Source organism: Quercus lobata, chromosome 6 (assembly GCF_001633185.2).
Source record: "Quercus lobata isolate SW786 chromosome 6, ValleyOak3.0 Primary Assembly, whole genome shotgun sequence".
NCBI classification, from domain to species: Eukaryota; Viridiplantae; Streptophyta; class Magnoliopsida; order Fagales; family Fagaceae; genus Quercus; species Quercus lobata.
In genome coordinates, this window is record NC_044909.1 from 19,544,430 (window position 1) to 19,560,049 (window position 15,620).

General features: G+C 40.8%; 1 protein-coding gene across 1 annotated transcript; it reads left to right on the forward strand.

The window, feature by feature from the left end:
- The first annotated feature begins 13,466 nt into the window (after positions 1-13,466).
- LOC115949946 (TMV resistance protein N-like) lies at positions 13,467-14,265 on the forward strand. Its single transcript, XM_031067206.1, has 2 exons — positions 13,467-13,963; positions 14,259-14,265. Exons 1-2 carry the CDS (start codon positions 13,467-13,469, stop codon positions 14,263-14,265), a joined length of 504 nt encoding a protein of 167 aa, XP_030923066.1.
- The last annotated feature ends 1,355 nt before the right edge of the window (positions 14,266-15,620 follow it).

Here is a 15,620-nt window from a genome sequence, read left to right on the forward strand (position 1 = left end):
GCTTCCCATCTGATCCTCGGGTGTACCCCTGTGTACACGAGCTATCAAAACCCTAGGCCAACCTTGACAATTGGCAGCCCTCTACTCTCCTCCATTGACGTCCGGTACCGAAACTTCTTCCCGCCAGGATTAACGGTCGACAAGACAAGAGAGCTCGGCCTTCGGCTAATTAGGGTTGGCTCTTTGGTGCTAGGGACAGATCCGCTGACTTCGTCTTCTAAGGCCGTGCCGGACATATCCTAGTAGAACAGTCGGTGTTAAAGGTTCCGGTCACCGAACGGGTAGAAGAAAAATCAATCGACTCTTCTAAAGCCAAAGATGAAGACCCAGGCGTAGAAATGGTGGTTCGATGTACCCTGACTGTTGATTGGTTTCTTCCTGGCACTTAACAAGCCGGACGGCAGTAGCCTCATCCTCCTTCTTCTCCCCGGGATCGAAAGAGACCTCATCACGCCGATCAAGCCGTTGAGAGGCCGGAAGAAAAGCCTCCTAGAACTCCTCCTGCCTCAAGTACAACACAAGTTGTCATCCGAGAGCCAGCCCCAGTCTGCCCACCCGTGCAAGTAAGGTCCAATGTGGCCTCCTCTTCAGCTCCTCCCCCTACTGGATGGTAGAGCATTTTCATGCTCGGGGATCAGCCTCTCCTAACGACATATAGCATAAGGAATTGAGTTGCTAGGGAAGGTGGATGCATTGCCCAGAGTTTGGGGCAAGCCCTACAACTGCCCGAAGATGTGCATTACTTCAACCGCAGCAACGATGAGGCAGTAGCGCTCTGCCTTCAATGGCATACTATCGTGGTAATACTAACTTTTTACTTTAATGTGTTGTACTTTTATTTCTATAAGGTTCTTATATCTCTATGTTACATTGCCAGGCTGCTCAACTGGCTCATATGATGAAGGATTGGCTAAGGGGGGTGACAAAAGTGGCAGATAAGGAGAAAGCGCTAAAAAAGGTCGCTGAGGCCACGACAAGGGAGAAAGGCACAGCAGCGGCGAACGCTGAGGAAAGGGCTAAGGCCGTCAAGAGGGCCCAAGCATTGGCTGAGCAAAAGATGGCCGAGGCTACTGCTAAGCTGGAGGAGATTGAGCTCCGATTGGCTGGTGCAAAGAGCTTGAACTCGGTCAAGGGCAAGGAGATTGCAGAGCTGAAGGAAGCTTTGGGAGCCACCGAGGATAAGTGGTATAACGCCAGGTTTACGGATGTCAAGAATTCAGTTGAGCCGGTTATATTCCAATCGAGAAGATATGGATTTAGTGAAGGCTAGATGGCGACGCTAGCAGCAATAGGTGTGCCCGAGGACTCTCCACTCAAAAATCCTGACCAAGCTCCTTATCTCAAACCTCCCCTTCCCCCTCCTGTTTAGAACCCGGCTGAAGGTGACGAGGAAGATACTAAGAGCATGAGGGAGTTAGTGCAGGTAATTGACTCTCATGCCAAGTTAATTGACTTGGAGATCACTAGCAAAACAAATGCCATGCAGAGTGCTATTCAACAGCCCCCCATCGACCAACCGTCTCAAAGTGCTGACCACGTTGTGCCGATACAACCTCAAGACTCTGCTATTTGAAACATGTTATTTTGCTTTTTTATTTATGTTGTTTTTAGTTCTATCTCGATTTTACTTATGGTCACCAAGGTGTGGTGACAAGACAATTTTTTTTTCTTTTTTTTTTTAGTTACATTTGATAAACTTACATCGTCAATTTAATTTATGGTACTCTGTTTATCTTAATTTCTTTTTATTTTGCTTATACAGCCTTACTATGGTCGATGTATGACTCTTGTAAGTAAACATTTCGGACACGATTGGTATGTCGTACACAGTAAGGGATTAACGTAAACTGAATTTCCATACTTAGAACAATAGATAAAGTTTCCTCTCGACCAGTGATCGGGATCGAACCGAACCGAGCTTCTGCCCTTGGAGTAACAGATAAGGTTTCCGCTCTACCGATGACCGGGATCGAACAAAACAGAGCTTTTGTCCTTAGAGTAATAGATAAGGTTTCCGCTTGGCCGGTGACGAGGATCGAACTAAACCGAGCTTAAGGAAAATTCAGACCAACCACTTTTCACATAATGTACATATGCCCTCTTACTTATAGAATATTTTGTACATAGTACCATTATGCTTTACATAACACGTGCTTCACATGGCTAATGATAAAACTTCTTTAAATTTTGAACATTCCAAGGCCAAGGAAGGGGCCTTTCTTCCATGACTTCAAGGTAGTATGCTCTTACGCTAGCTATGGCAGTGACCTTGTACGGTCCCTCCCAGTACGGTGCCAGCTTCCTAGCATTAACATCATGGCACTTCCCACTGCCTTTCGTAATAATAAGTCTCCAACCATGAAATCCTTTACCTTCACATCTTTGTTATATCGTCGAGCAAGTTTGTTTTGATAGTCGGCCAGACGCACCATTGGTGCTTCTCGGTGCTCCTCCTACAACTCCAACCAGTCTAACATCATACATGCATTACTGGTCAGGGAGAAGTTTGAAACTCGTGCGCTACACAAGCTAATTTCCACCAGAATGACTGCTTCTACTCCATATGTTAGAGATAAAGGCGTCTCCCCTGTTGATCTTCTCGGGGTTGTTTGGTACGCCCATAAAACATTTGGTAATTTCTCGGTCCATCTTCCTTTAGTCCCTTCTAGCCTCTTCTTTAATCCGTTTACAATTACTTTATTCGTGGCTTCGGCTTGTCCGTTGCTTTAGGGGTAGGTTGGGGTGGAATACCTACTTTTAATGTTGAGATCACCGTAATACTTGTGAACAGCCTTGCTATCAAACTGCAAACCATTATCTGATACAAGGGATTCGGCCACCCCAAATCTGGTCACTATATTTTTCCACACAAATTTCTTCATGTCCACATCCTGAATATTGGCTAGCGCCTCAGCTTCAACCCATTTGGTGAAGTAATCCACCGCCACCAACACAAATCTTCAATTCCCAGTAACTTGGGGAAATGGACCAATTATATCTAGCCCCCACTATGCGAATAGCCAAAGGTTGCTAATCAAATTTAAACTTCCTGTAGGTTGATGTATCAGCGGGGCGTGCTTTTGGCATTGCTCATACTTTTGGACATACTCAGCAGAATCTTTGCATCTTGGGCCACTAGAACCCTTGAGTCATTACTCAGTGCGCCAAGGATTGCCCTTCCACATGACTACCACAAACACCTTTTGCAACTCGGTCAAGAGTTCATTAATTTTGCTAGGATGGAGGCATAATAAATACAGACCCCCAAAAGATCTCCAATACAACTTCCAGTCCTTAGACAACCAAACCCGAGCAAAAATTCTACGCACTTTCTCGGCTTCTTTTGCATCACTCGGTAGCTGGTCTTCAGCTAGAAATTCAATGATCGGGTCCATCCAACATGGCTCGAGTGTCAAAATAATGGAAACCTCTACCTTTATGTTTATACTAGGTTCCTTTACTACTTCCACTTTAATCAGCCGTGGTATTTCCTCGATAAGCGATGATGCCAACGTAGCTAGGGAAGTAAACATGACACAAACACTTTCCACAACCAAGCTTCAACATGACACATAATCTTGGCTTCTCTTCGAGAAGTAAACTCTGCGATGAAGTTGGCAAGAACCTGACCTTTTACCAAGCTCCTAGGTCTATAACGTATATCGAATGAACCAAGCCTAGTCCCCCATTTCACTATACGACCCGTAAAATCAGATCTTTTCAGTTAGGACTACAATGGATACTCGATTAGCACACATACCATACTTGGAAGTAGTGGGGCAACTTCCTGGTCGCATGCACTAGTGCCAATGCCAATTTCTCTAGGGGCAAATACCTTGTCTCTGTGTCAACCAACGTCTTACTAAGGTAATAGATGGGCTTTTATACCCCTTGATCTCTCAGCAATACCGAGCTCACTGCATGCTCGGACACTAATAGATACATAAACAAATCTTCCCCTGCTTCCGGGGGCAAACAATATCGGTGCACTTACCAGATAGTCTTTCAAATCCTGAAAAGCCTTCTCACAATCTTCAGTCCACTGAAAACCCCTCCATTTCTTCAGCAATTGATATAATGGCTAGCATCGATCAGCGGATTAGGAAACAAATCGGTTTAATGCGACCAACATACCAGTCAACACTTGTACCTCCTTAAGGTTGCTCGATGGCTTTAGCCGCTCAATAGCAGTTATCTAATCAAGATTCACTTAAATTCCTTGGTGGGTAATCATATAGCCGAGGAATTTGCCAGCCCCCACACCAAAAACACACTTATTGGCATTAAGATGCAACCTGTGCTTCCTAAGCACTTCAAAGACATCTGTCAGGTCACTGACGTGCCCCTGATCCTCCTTGCTCTTGACCACCATATCATCAATGTAAACTTCCACCGTATTGCCGATCTTCTCTCTAAACATCCTAGTCATCATCCTTTGGTAAATGGCCCCTAGCATTTTTCAGTCTAAATGACATTACCGTGTAATAATAATTGGCTTCAAGAGAAATGAACGACGTTTTCTCTTGGTCTTCTGCAGCTAAAGCAATCTGATGATAACCTTGAAATGCATCTAGGAAGCTCATGCGAGAATATCCATAGGTGGCATCCACCAACTGATCTATCTTCGGCACCAAGAAAGGGTCTTTTGGGCAAGCCTGGTTCAATTCGGTAAAATCCACACACACCCTCCACTTGCTGTTCTTCTTCTTCACAACCACAGTATTGGCCAGCCATTCAGGGAAAAAGACTTCCTTTATTGCCCCCGCTTCTTTCAATTTCTTCACTTCTTGCTTGACAGCTTCGACATGCTCCCTAGCCGACCTCCTCGGTTTTTGCTTCTTTGGTGGATATGAAGGGTCCACATTAAGTCGATGGGTTATGAATTCTGGATCCACCCCAGACACCTCATACAAGCTCCAAGCAAAAACATCGAGACTTTGTACTAACAACAACAACACTTTTACCCGATCCTCATGAGGCATACTTGCTTCGATCTGAAAACTCTTGTTCCCATCTAGTAATATACTGACTTTGATAAGATCCTCGACACTACCATCCCCCTGTTCCCCTTGGGGCTCCTGTAATTGCTTTAAAGGGGCATCCTCGGTAGACTTTTTCTGTTTTATCTCTCGGTTCACAGCTGCCACCAAGCACTGCTTGGCCACTTGTTAATTTTCCCTCACTGTTGCAATACCATGATTGGTGTGGAACTTGTCCTTATCATGCAAAGTGGATAGGATTGCTCCCATCGCATGAATCTATGGCCTATCGAGAATTGCCATATAGGGTGAAAATGAGCTAACCACTATGAAATTCACCATTACCTCATTTCCTTCCATATTCATGGGAAGTGAGACCTGCCCAACATTTATCCGTCAAATCCCACCAAAGGCATATCGTATTTGGACAAATCTTCACTCTTTAGGCCCTACCCCTTAAATAGGTCAGGATACATCACCTCGGCCCCACTCCCTTGGTCCACCAATACTCTCTTCACGATAAAGCTGTTTATCCGGGCGGTAACTACCAGAGCATCATCATGAGGCTAAAATGTTCCTTCCAGATCCTCATCATTAAACGCAATCGGCTCTCGGGTATATTTCATCCTCTTCCTCGGTGGTCGCTCTTCTCAATGGCTTTCTGTTGGCACCACTGTCAACACTTCTTTTCTTCGAGTCACTGAAGTGCCCATGGAGGCAGCATGGATAACTTTTATCACACCCAACTAGGGTGGAGAGCATTCCCCTGAGATTTTGTATTTTGCCCAATTTCACCACTCTTAGGGTCTACAATGAACTCCTTCAAATGTCCCGATCTCGCTAATTGCCTCCAAATGGTCCTTTAAAATCCTACATTGTTTAGTGGTGTGTCCCTTGTCCCGGTGGTAAGTGCAATACAAATTTTGATTTCTTCTAGACGGGTCACCCTCCATCTTGTTCAGCCACCAAAAGTATGGCTCATTCTTTATCCGCTCCAGGATCTTGTGTACGGGTCCTTAAACTTCACATTCACTTCCCCGGACCGAGCACCATGCTCTTGGATCCTCAAATCCCTCCTGGGTTTCAGTTGAAAACCTCCTTGTCGAGAATCTTTCGAATACGGCATCATGGTCGACGCCTTCCTCTTATTCAACTGTCGATCATCTTCTAACCTCTTATACTCTTCAATATGCCTCATTAGTTGCCTCATATCCTTGGGAGGTCTCATCCTCAGCGACTCCCGTAATTCAAAATCCTCGAGCAAGCCCAACCTAAAGGTGCTTACAGCGACTTTTTCGTTATCCCCTCCAATCTCGTTGTATAATTCCCAGTACTTGTTGGCGTAACTCCGAAGAGTTTCCTTGGCCCCCATCTTCACAGACAATAATGCATCCACCGGCTGCAGTACTTGACTACGTGTCATAAACCGAACCCTGAACTCTTACACTAGCTCTCCAAAATTATGAATTGAGCCCTCCCTTAACCTGTTGAACCATCTTAGAGTAATGGGCCCGAGACTAGAGGGAAACACCCTGCACATCAATGCATCATTATGATTATGCAGAGGCATCATCTAAATGTAATGGCTTACATGTTCAACTGGGTCCGTTTTCCCATCGTAAGAAATAAATGTGGGTCTTGTAAATCTGCTCGGCATCAGTGCCTATTCAATCTCCTCTGAGAAAGGGGACTGGGCTACCCTGCGTAACGCTCGACTCATGGCGTCCAATGTGGCATTCCGTGGCCTCTGGCTCTTAGGGGAAGCCGAGTTTCTGTCGATATAGTCCCGAGGCCGATCCCTAGACCGATGGGAACTAGACTGACCAGATGCCTCTCCATGACTGCTCTGCATACTTATAGATCCTTCAGAATGCTCATCACAGTTCCTCCGTTGGCGTCTGCCTCGTACTTCTAACTCTAAGTCCCTCACCATTCTGTGCAAGTGCTCTAACTCCTGATCCCTCCTATCACAATGCTCATGCTCTGAAATATCAGACACTGAGCGGTACATCTGGGACGATCCTTCACCTGAATCAGAATGGCCCACCTCTCGCTCACGTCTTTGGTCTTCATGTTTTTTGTATCTCCTTTCCTGCCAACTGGAACCTCGAGAAGACCTTCTAGATCCCTATCAACGTAGCTTGTTGACCAATGGTCAGACATTTTCACCACTTGAACCTCGGCAAAACTGCAGCTACGTAGGAGATTCCCACAAACGATGCCAATTGTGCATGCCCAATATCCCTAACCTTGCTAGATCTAAATTTTGGGCTTATAATTTACTTATATGGTGGGTATTGGGTATCCTACTACGGGCAGTCCCTGAGTGGGCTCAAGAACAAAATGCAAAATGTGAACACTCTTTGAGACATGCTTGGCTACTCTCGCAATCTCACCTCCAATTTTTCAACCAACCCCCATTCCATCGTTCCTTCCACTATTTATAGCTTGAGGCTAGCGGTGGAACCATGATTAGGTTCTGACCTCACTCATGCGGGTGGGGCCCAATCTAATTATTCCTGACAAGGAATAAATTTCGTTGGGAATGGAAGTTATCATGTTGGAACTGGTGCCAGTCACCAAAACATGGTTGGCTGCGTAGTTTCCCAGGGCATTACTAGTTTGTCGTGGACTACCGAACAACATTGGCGTACATGTCGATTACTCAGTCACCAAGGCACACCTAGAGACTGAGACAAGGGTTAATGGGCTGGTATGCCTGGGCCCCCTATGGGCCGACCATGGTGGGGCAAGCCCAAGTGCAATATTTTCCACGGGCCTTGGGCCTAAAAGGGCTTCTTGCCATACACCATACACTTTCCATTTGGTTGTATAAAAAATAAATAAAAATAAAAAATTCAAAAAACAAAGTATTACCATTTAGGATCATCAAAATTCATGCTAAAGTGGCAAAGAGAGTGTTGTTTGCACCCAAAACCCATTTCTCTACCCCTTCTCTCTCACTATTTTGCAACCATTTGGTATTAGAGCTTGAGGAAGAGTGTATGGACATCACAGATCGGCTCAATCATAATGGCTTTGCTTGGGATGAAATTAGCAAAAAAGTCACAGATGATTATGATGTTTGGGAAGCTAAAATATATCTTAAAAAACCAGAGACACGAGCTGAGGATGAGAAAGAAATAGAAGCAGATGAAATACCAGAATTAATTATGAAACATAATCAATTTCTAACTCTAATAATATCCAATTAATATAAGGGCAACACGTTACTGACTAGACCAAACCACAAATATTCACGACTTTTAGTGTGTGATGAGTGCCGTGCACATATAGTTTAATAATGACACCCTTGGGATATTGGGGATTGATGATATGATTTGAGATAAGGAAATCTCCAGTTAGGGAGTATGAAAAATCTCATCAGAGAAGAAAGAAAAATTATGCAACTTTGTCAACCTCAGCATGAATCCAAAAAGTTCAGAGAGCCATCAAGAAAGAGATACAAGAGACAGTTGATGAATTCTTCTTAGAGGCCTGTGAAGTTTTAGAAGATGAGAGAAAGGCCAAGATGTTTGTGGCCATCAATGTCATGGCATGGTGAAAGTGGTTACTGGAAAAGCTTCAATAGTAGCATCTATTTTGCGGGTTTAATGTGAGATAATTTTGGTACTTAATTTTTTTCTGAGTTTTGTCAAGTAAATCAGATCCTTTATTAATGTAAAGGCATTTTCAATGCAATTTCCTGTATGATTTCCTTGTTGAAATTGGAAAATAAATGCTTGGGACATGCTTTTCACAAAATATAGGACACGAAGTTTATGACATGGGCAGAATTGATTGTAGCTGAATTTATGGTTGATTTCCTTGATTGTCGATGAAATATGCTAATCAATATTTTTCCCAAAACAAATATGGATTGAAGCTTCAACTGCGCATCTCATGGCCCCGCAGTTTGCAATTTGTTTTTGTTTCTCAAAAAAAAAAAAAAAAAAAAAAAAAAAAAGAGGCGTAAATGCACTTTTAGTCCTTACATTTTACACTTTTTCCATTTTTGTTCCTACATTTTATTTTTACCGCTTTTAGTCCCCAAACCAATTAACGCCTGACATTTAAGTCCTTTTCGTCAACCAACTAACAGCAAAAGTCAACGTGGCTGACAGTAGAATAAAAAAATAATATAATTACACACATTAATTAATTAAATTAAAAATAAATATTAAAATAAAAGATGTTGAGGGTTGTTGGTCTAATCTTGAACTAAATCAAAAGGAAGTTGAAGGTAAATTCCAACTTTGATTTGAAGAAGTAGGAATTAGCCTTGATTTTGAGGGAGCAAGAGTGCATTTTTGGACTTAGAGATGACTCTCTATTTTAGCAAAGTGTTAGTAAGGTTTTCCCTTTAAGTTTTTGGCAAAAACACCATTTTGGTCCCTACATTTTGGTGTAACAGTCAATTTGGTCCTTCCATTTTGATAACAGTCAATTTGGTCCCTGTTATTTTTCACTTGTAATCAATTTGGTCCCTGCCGTTAATTCACTAATAGAAAATGCATATGTGGCAAACGTTTTGCATTGTTGGCGTTAAAATAATAATATAAAATCAAATAATTAAATATTAAAAAAAATCCATGTATGCATTTTAATAAAAAAGAAAATTCCACGTCAAACAAAAATTTCTGAAAAAATTAATTGAAAGAAACAAATAAAGAAAATGATTTTTTTTTTTTTTTTTTAAATCCACAATAGAAAAATAAACACCGTCCTCTGGTTCTCTCTGTCGCCGCCTCCACCATCCTCTTCCCGTATTCCTTCCCCACCGTGTGCACAAACACTCCCGATACCACCACGTCGAAGTAGTTATCACCAAACGGCAACCTCCGGACGTCGCCTTCTCTGCACATCACGTACTCTCCTACTCCCTCAATCTTTGCGGTGTGTAGCGTCTTCAACATCATCGTTTTGTTCCGGTCCAACCCGATGACCCGACCCAAACTCCCTTCTTTCTTCAGCTACGTTGCCACGGCGTTCAGGAGGATTCCGCGGCCGCAGCCTAGGTCGAGGGCGTGTTTGACCGTTGACCAGTCACTGACCACACTGACCATCTGGAGTGCCATGTCGTGGTGGAGCGGGAAGGTCGAGTAGAAGAAGTTCGCGGCGGCGAAGAAGAGGCACACGGCGGAGATAGCAGTTACGGAGCCGGTGAAGCCGGCGGCGAATCTGGCAGCGCCACCTGGGAGAGTTACGCCGGTGACGGAAAACAACGACTCGAAGAAAGCGCCCATTGCGTCGAAGTAGATTAAGAAGAATAGAAAAAGAAAATAAAAGAAATTGTGGATTTAAAAAAAAAAATCATTTTCTTTATTTGTTTCTTTCAATTAATTTTTTCAGAAATTTTTGTTTGACGTGGAATTTTCTTTTTTATTAAAATGCATACGTGGATTTTTTTAATATTTAATTATTTGATTTTATGTTATTATTTTAGCCACATGTGCGCCAACAATGTAAAACGTTTGCTACATATGCATTTTCTATTAGTAAATTAACGGTAGGGACCAAATTGATTGCAAGTGAAAAATAATAGGAACCAAATTGACCGTTACCAAAATATAGAGACCAAATTGACCATTACACCAAAATGTAGAAACCAAAATGGTGTTTTTGCCTAAATTTTTTTTTGTTAATTTTTTTCTTACAGGAAGCCTCTATTTATAGGGAACTCAATATAATTTGATTTAGAATTTTCTCTCATCATTTACTGAGAGTTAATTATTAATTATTAATTTTGAATTTTAAATTCAAATTTTAATTTAACTTAGTATTCCATTTAATAATAACCTTCTATGTGAGTCATTTTTCTATGTTGTCACATGGTTCTTTTTATTTGATGTTGTCACATGGCTTTACGTGACTTATGACACATGTCATTTTTATGTGATTTTATTATGTAATTTTTATAAATTCTTGTCCCTAATCACCAAAAAAAAAAATTGACATTTATATATTATATTTTAAAATTCATCAATCACATTAGCTTGTAGGCTACAGTAAATTTATAGTAATTTAAATATTTTTCTTATGGTTTATCTTTATTCATGAAAAAAAAAATTAAAACAACATCTATTATGTTGTTTAAGTGGCATCGTCATCAGTTATATTGATTGGCCAAGTACAGAGCTATTTACTATTTATTGTTCTCAGAAAATGAATTCTTTTTCTTGTTTGGTAAGTTCTGAGAAATTAATTCACTGTTACGCTTGGGGGAGTTTTGTTTTGCTTATAAAAGTTGTAAAGCTCAGACTCAGAGATTATTTTGGTTGGTTTCCTGCGAAGCCTCTATGATTTTGCAATGTGAAAAGCTAGACCGCAGCAACAGGCATGGTTGTAACTTGTACATAAGTTTAAAGAGCTATTTTGGGTTTTACTCAGAAACTTCCATGATATTGCAATGTGAAAGTGTGACTTGAAAGATTAAAAAGTTTCAGTGGCCACATCGAAAGCAGGACTCATCTAAATCAAAGTCTCCTCACCCTGATTCCGGGTGCTGCACGCTTATATCTTTCAACGCACGCATATATGACAGAGTGGACTTGTTGGTTTCAGCAAAAAAGTGGACTTATTGGTGTGAACGTTGGGCAGCATAAAATTTTAATATTTTATGCACAAAAATAAAGGATCAAGTGGGTTTGTCCCCCATCACCCAAGTGTGTCTCTCACTGAGTTTAAGGGTGCGTTTGAATCGACTTCAAACGATTTTCGGAAATCAATTTCCGGAAAATGGAGCGTTTGGCTGTGACGGAAAATATTATTTTCCGGAAATCCTTTTCCTGTTGACCGAAATTTGAAGCCTTGACCACGGAAATTAGAATCTGCCTTCATTTTCACTTCATTTCATTTCCGGAAAAAGAGAGAGAGAGAGAGAGAGAGAGAGCGCGCGCGCGCGAGAGAGGAGAAGAACATTCCAGTCAGTCCGATGATCGCCGGCGGACTCCGAGCTCCAGGCGGCGCCGATCTCGCGAGCTCTAGTCCGACGCCACGAAGATCGCGATCGACGGCGCGATCTCACCTTCGCGAGATCGCGCCGTCGCGAGATCGCGCAGTTGATCGCGATCTCGCCTTGACCGAGATCGCGATCGACGGCGCGATCTCGCGACGCGTCGATCGCGATCTTGCCCGCGCCGTTGATTGCGATCGACGGCGCGATCTCGCGAAGCGTCGATCGCGATCTCGCGCCGCGCCGTTGATCGCGATCGACGCCACGATCTCGCGAAGCGTCGATCGCGAGATCGCGCCGTCGCGCGCCGTTGATCGCGATCGACGCCGCGATCTCGCGAAGCGTCGATCGCGAGATCGCGCCGTCGCCGTTGATCGCGATCGACGCCGCGATCTCGCGAAGCGTCGATCGCGAGATCGCGCCGTCGCTGTTGATCGCGAGATCGCGCCGGCGAGAGAGGAGTCGTTGATGATTTTTTCTGGATTTTGTGTTTTCCTTCTTCTTTTCCAAACACCAGAAAATATTTTCCGAAAAATTTTTTGAAATGCAACCAAACACATGGAAACATTTTCCTTTTCCGGAAATTAGCATTTCCGGAAAATATGTATTTTCCGGAAAACGTTTTACAGCAACCAAACACAGCCTAATATTTAAAGCCTTCCCATAACATTCAAGAGTTATCGGCTTTTGTATGTTGTGCGTTGGGTTCTCACTCTCTTGTGTGTCTTTAGTCCTTGTCTTTTTCAAAAAAAAAAATGTTTAATTAAATTTTTGCTTTTTAGGTAGCGAGTATTGATGGCACCGAATCTTTTAATTTGATGCACAAAAAAAAAAAAAATACGCACCGAATCTTTTGGAAGATGTGGTTGAGTATTGTTGTGTAAAATGACGTGAAAATTATGGTTTAAAATTTTTTGTGAAAACACGTATTTAAAGTATTTATAATACAAAAAATGTTTTTAGTACTATATTTCTAATAATGTCTTTTTGAAAGTGAAAAAACATAATTATATATTTGGTATGTATGTATTTTTTTTTTTTAAGTTATGACAGTTTAATTAGTAAGACTTACAGTTTTTAAAATATTTACTAAAATATCATTGAGTAATGTTATTTGAAAATTGAAAACTAGTAAGAAGAGTTTTTTAAATTCAGTGTTTAAACACCCTAAATTAAGCAATATAACTCACACACCCCAGTAAAAAAACACACTTATTAAACGCGTAGTTTTTTTAAGGCCCACAAATTTTAATATTTAAATACTAAAAACGGTGGTACAAACAGCCTATTGTAATTTTGCGATGCGAAAAGTTTGAAAAACTTCCATAAATAATATTGCAATGTAAAAAACATTAATTGCCAGTTGCCACTTGAAAGCTATAAAAGATAATGTTCACACTGAAAAGCAGGTCAACACATTAAAGTCTCCTCTTGCTTCCATTCATTCACTTACCCTCTTCCTAATTCATCTTTGAGAGCTTTCCTTCTCCTCCTTCCAAATCTTCTCATCCGTCCGCCGATCATAAATTCCAATGGAACTTGTGACCAGCAAAGGAACCTCATCTTCCCTTTTCACCCATCAATCCAAGAAATTTAATGTCTTCTTGAGTTTTACAGGTATAGATACCCGCCGTGGTTTTACAAGTCATTTGTATCATGCTTTATGCCAACAAGGTATTGACACCTTCATTGATAATGATCTCAAAAAGGGAGATAAAATTTCTGATGTGCTTATCAACATCATTGAGAACTCAACCATGTCAATAATCATATTTTCTGAAAACTATGCATCTTCCACTTGGTGTTTAGATGAACTTGCTAAGATTGTTGAGTGTAGGAACAAAAATAACCAGATAGTACAACCAGTTTTTTACATGGTGGAGCCATCATATGTTCGTTACCAAAGAGAAAAGTTTGAGGAAGCACTAACCAAGCATGAACAAAGATTTAAAAATAGCGTACAAAGGTGGAGGGATGCTCTACATGAAGCAGCAGGTTATTCTGGTTGGCACTTCAAGGTCAATGACAGGTATTTATTTTTTTACTCTGGCTTTTTTTTTTTTTTTGGGAGGGAGGACTACTCTGGTTAGTTGTTCTTTTAAGAGTTTTATTGGTTTGTGATGACCATTAAAGTTTATTATCAAATTATAACTATATCTGTTACTATACATTTTTTTTTTTTTTACTTTGAATTTTACTAAATTATGAAAGTATTCTTTTCTTGTCATATCTCATACTACGCTAGTTAATTACCTACAGATTAATATTCCGCCCCATTTGTTTCTGTAAAATTGTTTCATATGTAAAATAATTTGAACTTGCAGTTTTTAGTTGCCTACCTGAAAATGCCAAGAAATCCTTTTCATTAGTAAAATGAAAAAAAAAAAAAAAATAATCTTAATCTAACAACATATCAAATCCAAGCAACCACCACCAAATCGGCAAACACCAATCCATTGCCATCGACCACTCAAATCCACAGATTGGAGAGAAAGAGAGAGTAGCTAGCCCGCCAACCACCCACTGCAACCCATGAACCCAGCAACCACCATGACCCAGAAACCGTCATAGCCACCCACCACAACCCATACACGATCCCAGCCATCCACTGTAACCCACAAACCCAGCCACCACCACGACCCACAAACCATCCAAAGTACCCAGATCGGTAAAAGCCACGCGGAAATTAACCAAAAAAAAAAAAAAAAAAAAACAGATCTAAGAACTGGTGGATGAACTGATAACGGAGGAGGTGGAGCCAGTGATGGAGGATAACCGAAAAAAGAAACCAAAACAAAACAAAAACTTAGGAAGTTCAAACCAATGACCATTGAGTGGAGTCGATGATGGTGGTGGTGGAGCTGGTAATGAGTGGCGCTAATGAGTGGATCAATGGCCGGTGACGAGTGGCTTGATGGTTTGGTTCATGGGAGAGAGGGGAGGGTTGTGTGAATGAAATTGTAAAATATTTTATGCTTGCTTTGACTGTAAATTTTTTTTACATGTTTTTGGCTTGACTTTTACACTTGACCACATTTTACTTCGAAATAAATATTGTAAAATGTGTAAGCGAAACAAACGAAGCGGAGTTATCTTAGCAATTATAAATTAGAAATTTCACTTATATGTTATTAATAAAAATTGAGTAATGTGTTTCTTAAAAAAAAAAAAAATTTGTAATGTAAATTTTTTTTTTTTTCTCTGATGAGTGGTAAATAAAAATATGATATTAATGATTTTGAAGAAAACAAGTAAAAGATAATAATATCAACAATTTATAAAAATGTTGAAAAATGAAAAAAAGAAAATAAAAAAAGCTTTATGAATTTTTTGAAGTAATTGGGATCCCAAATAATATTATATTATTATCTAATGGGACTCTTCATGCAACTTCGGGCCAAAAGTTAATTTGCTACCCCAAAAAAAGTGACAAAATAATTTTTTCTTTAATCTAATGTTACATGGCCCCCCTGACTTTTCAAAATATCTATTAACAGTAGGGTTAAAGGAAGAAATTTGCTCAAAAATTAAGTATTATTTACTTACCAGCCCCCTTAGAATTTTGAAAAATATATCAATCCTTAGATCTTAAAATAGTTTCAAAAGAACCCCAGAAACAAAACTTTTATTTAAAGAAATCAAAACAAAAATAGAATCTGACCCAAACACTGGCCATAGCTCCTCCA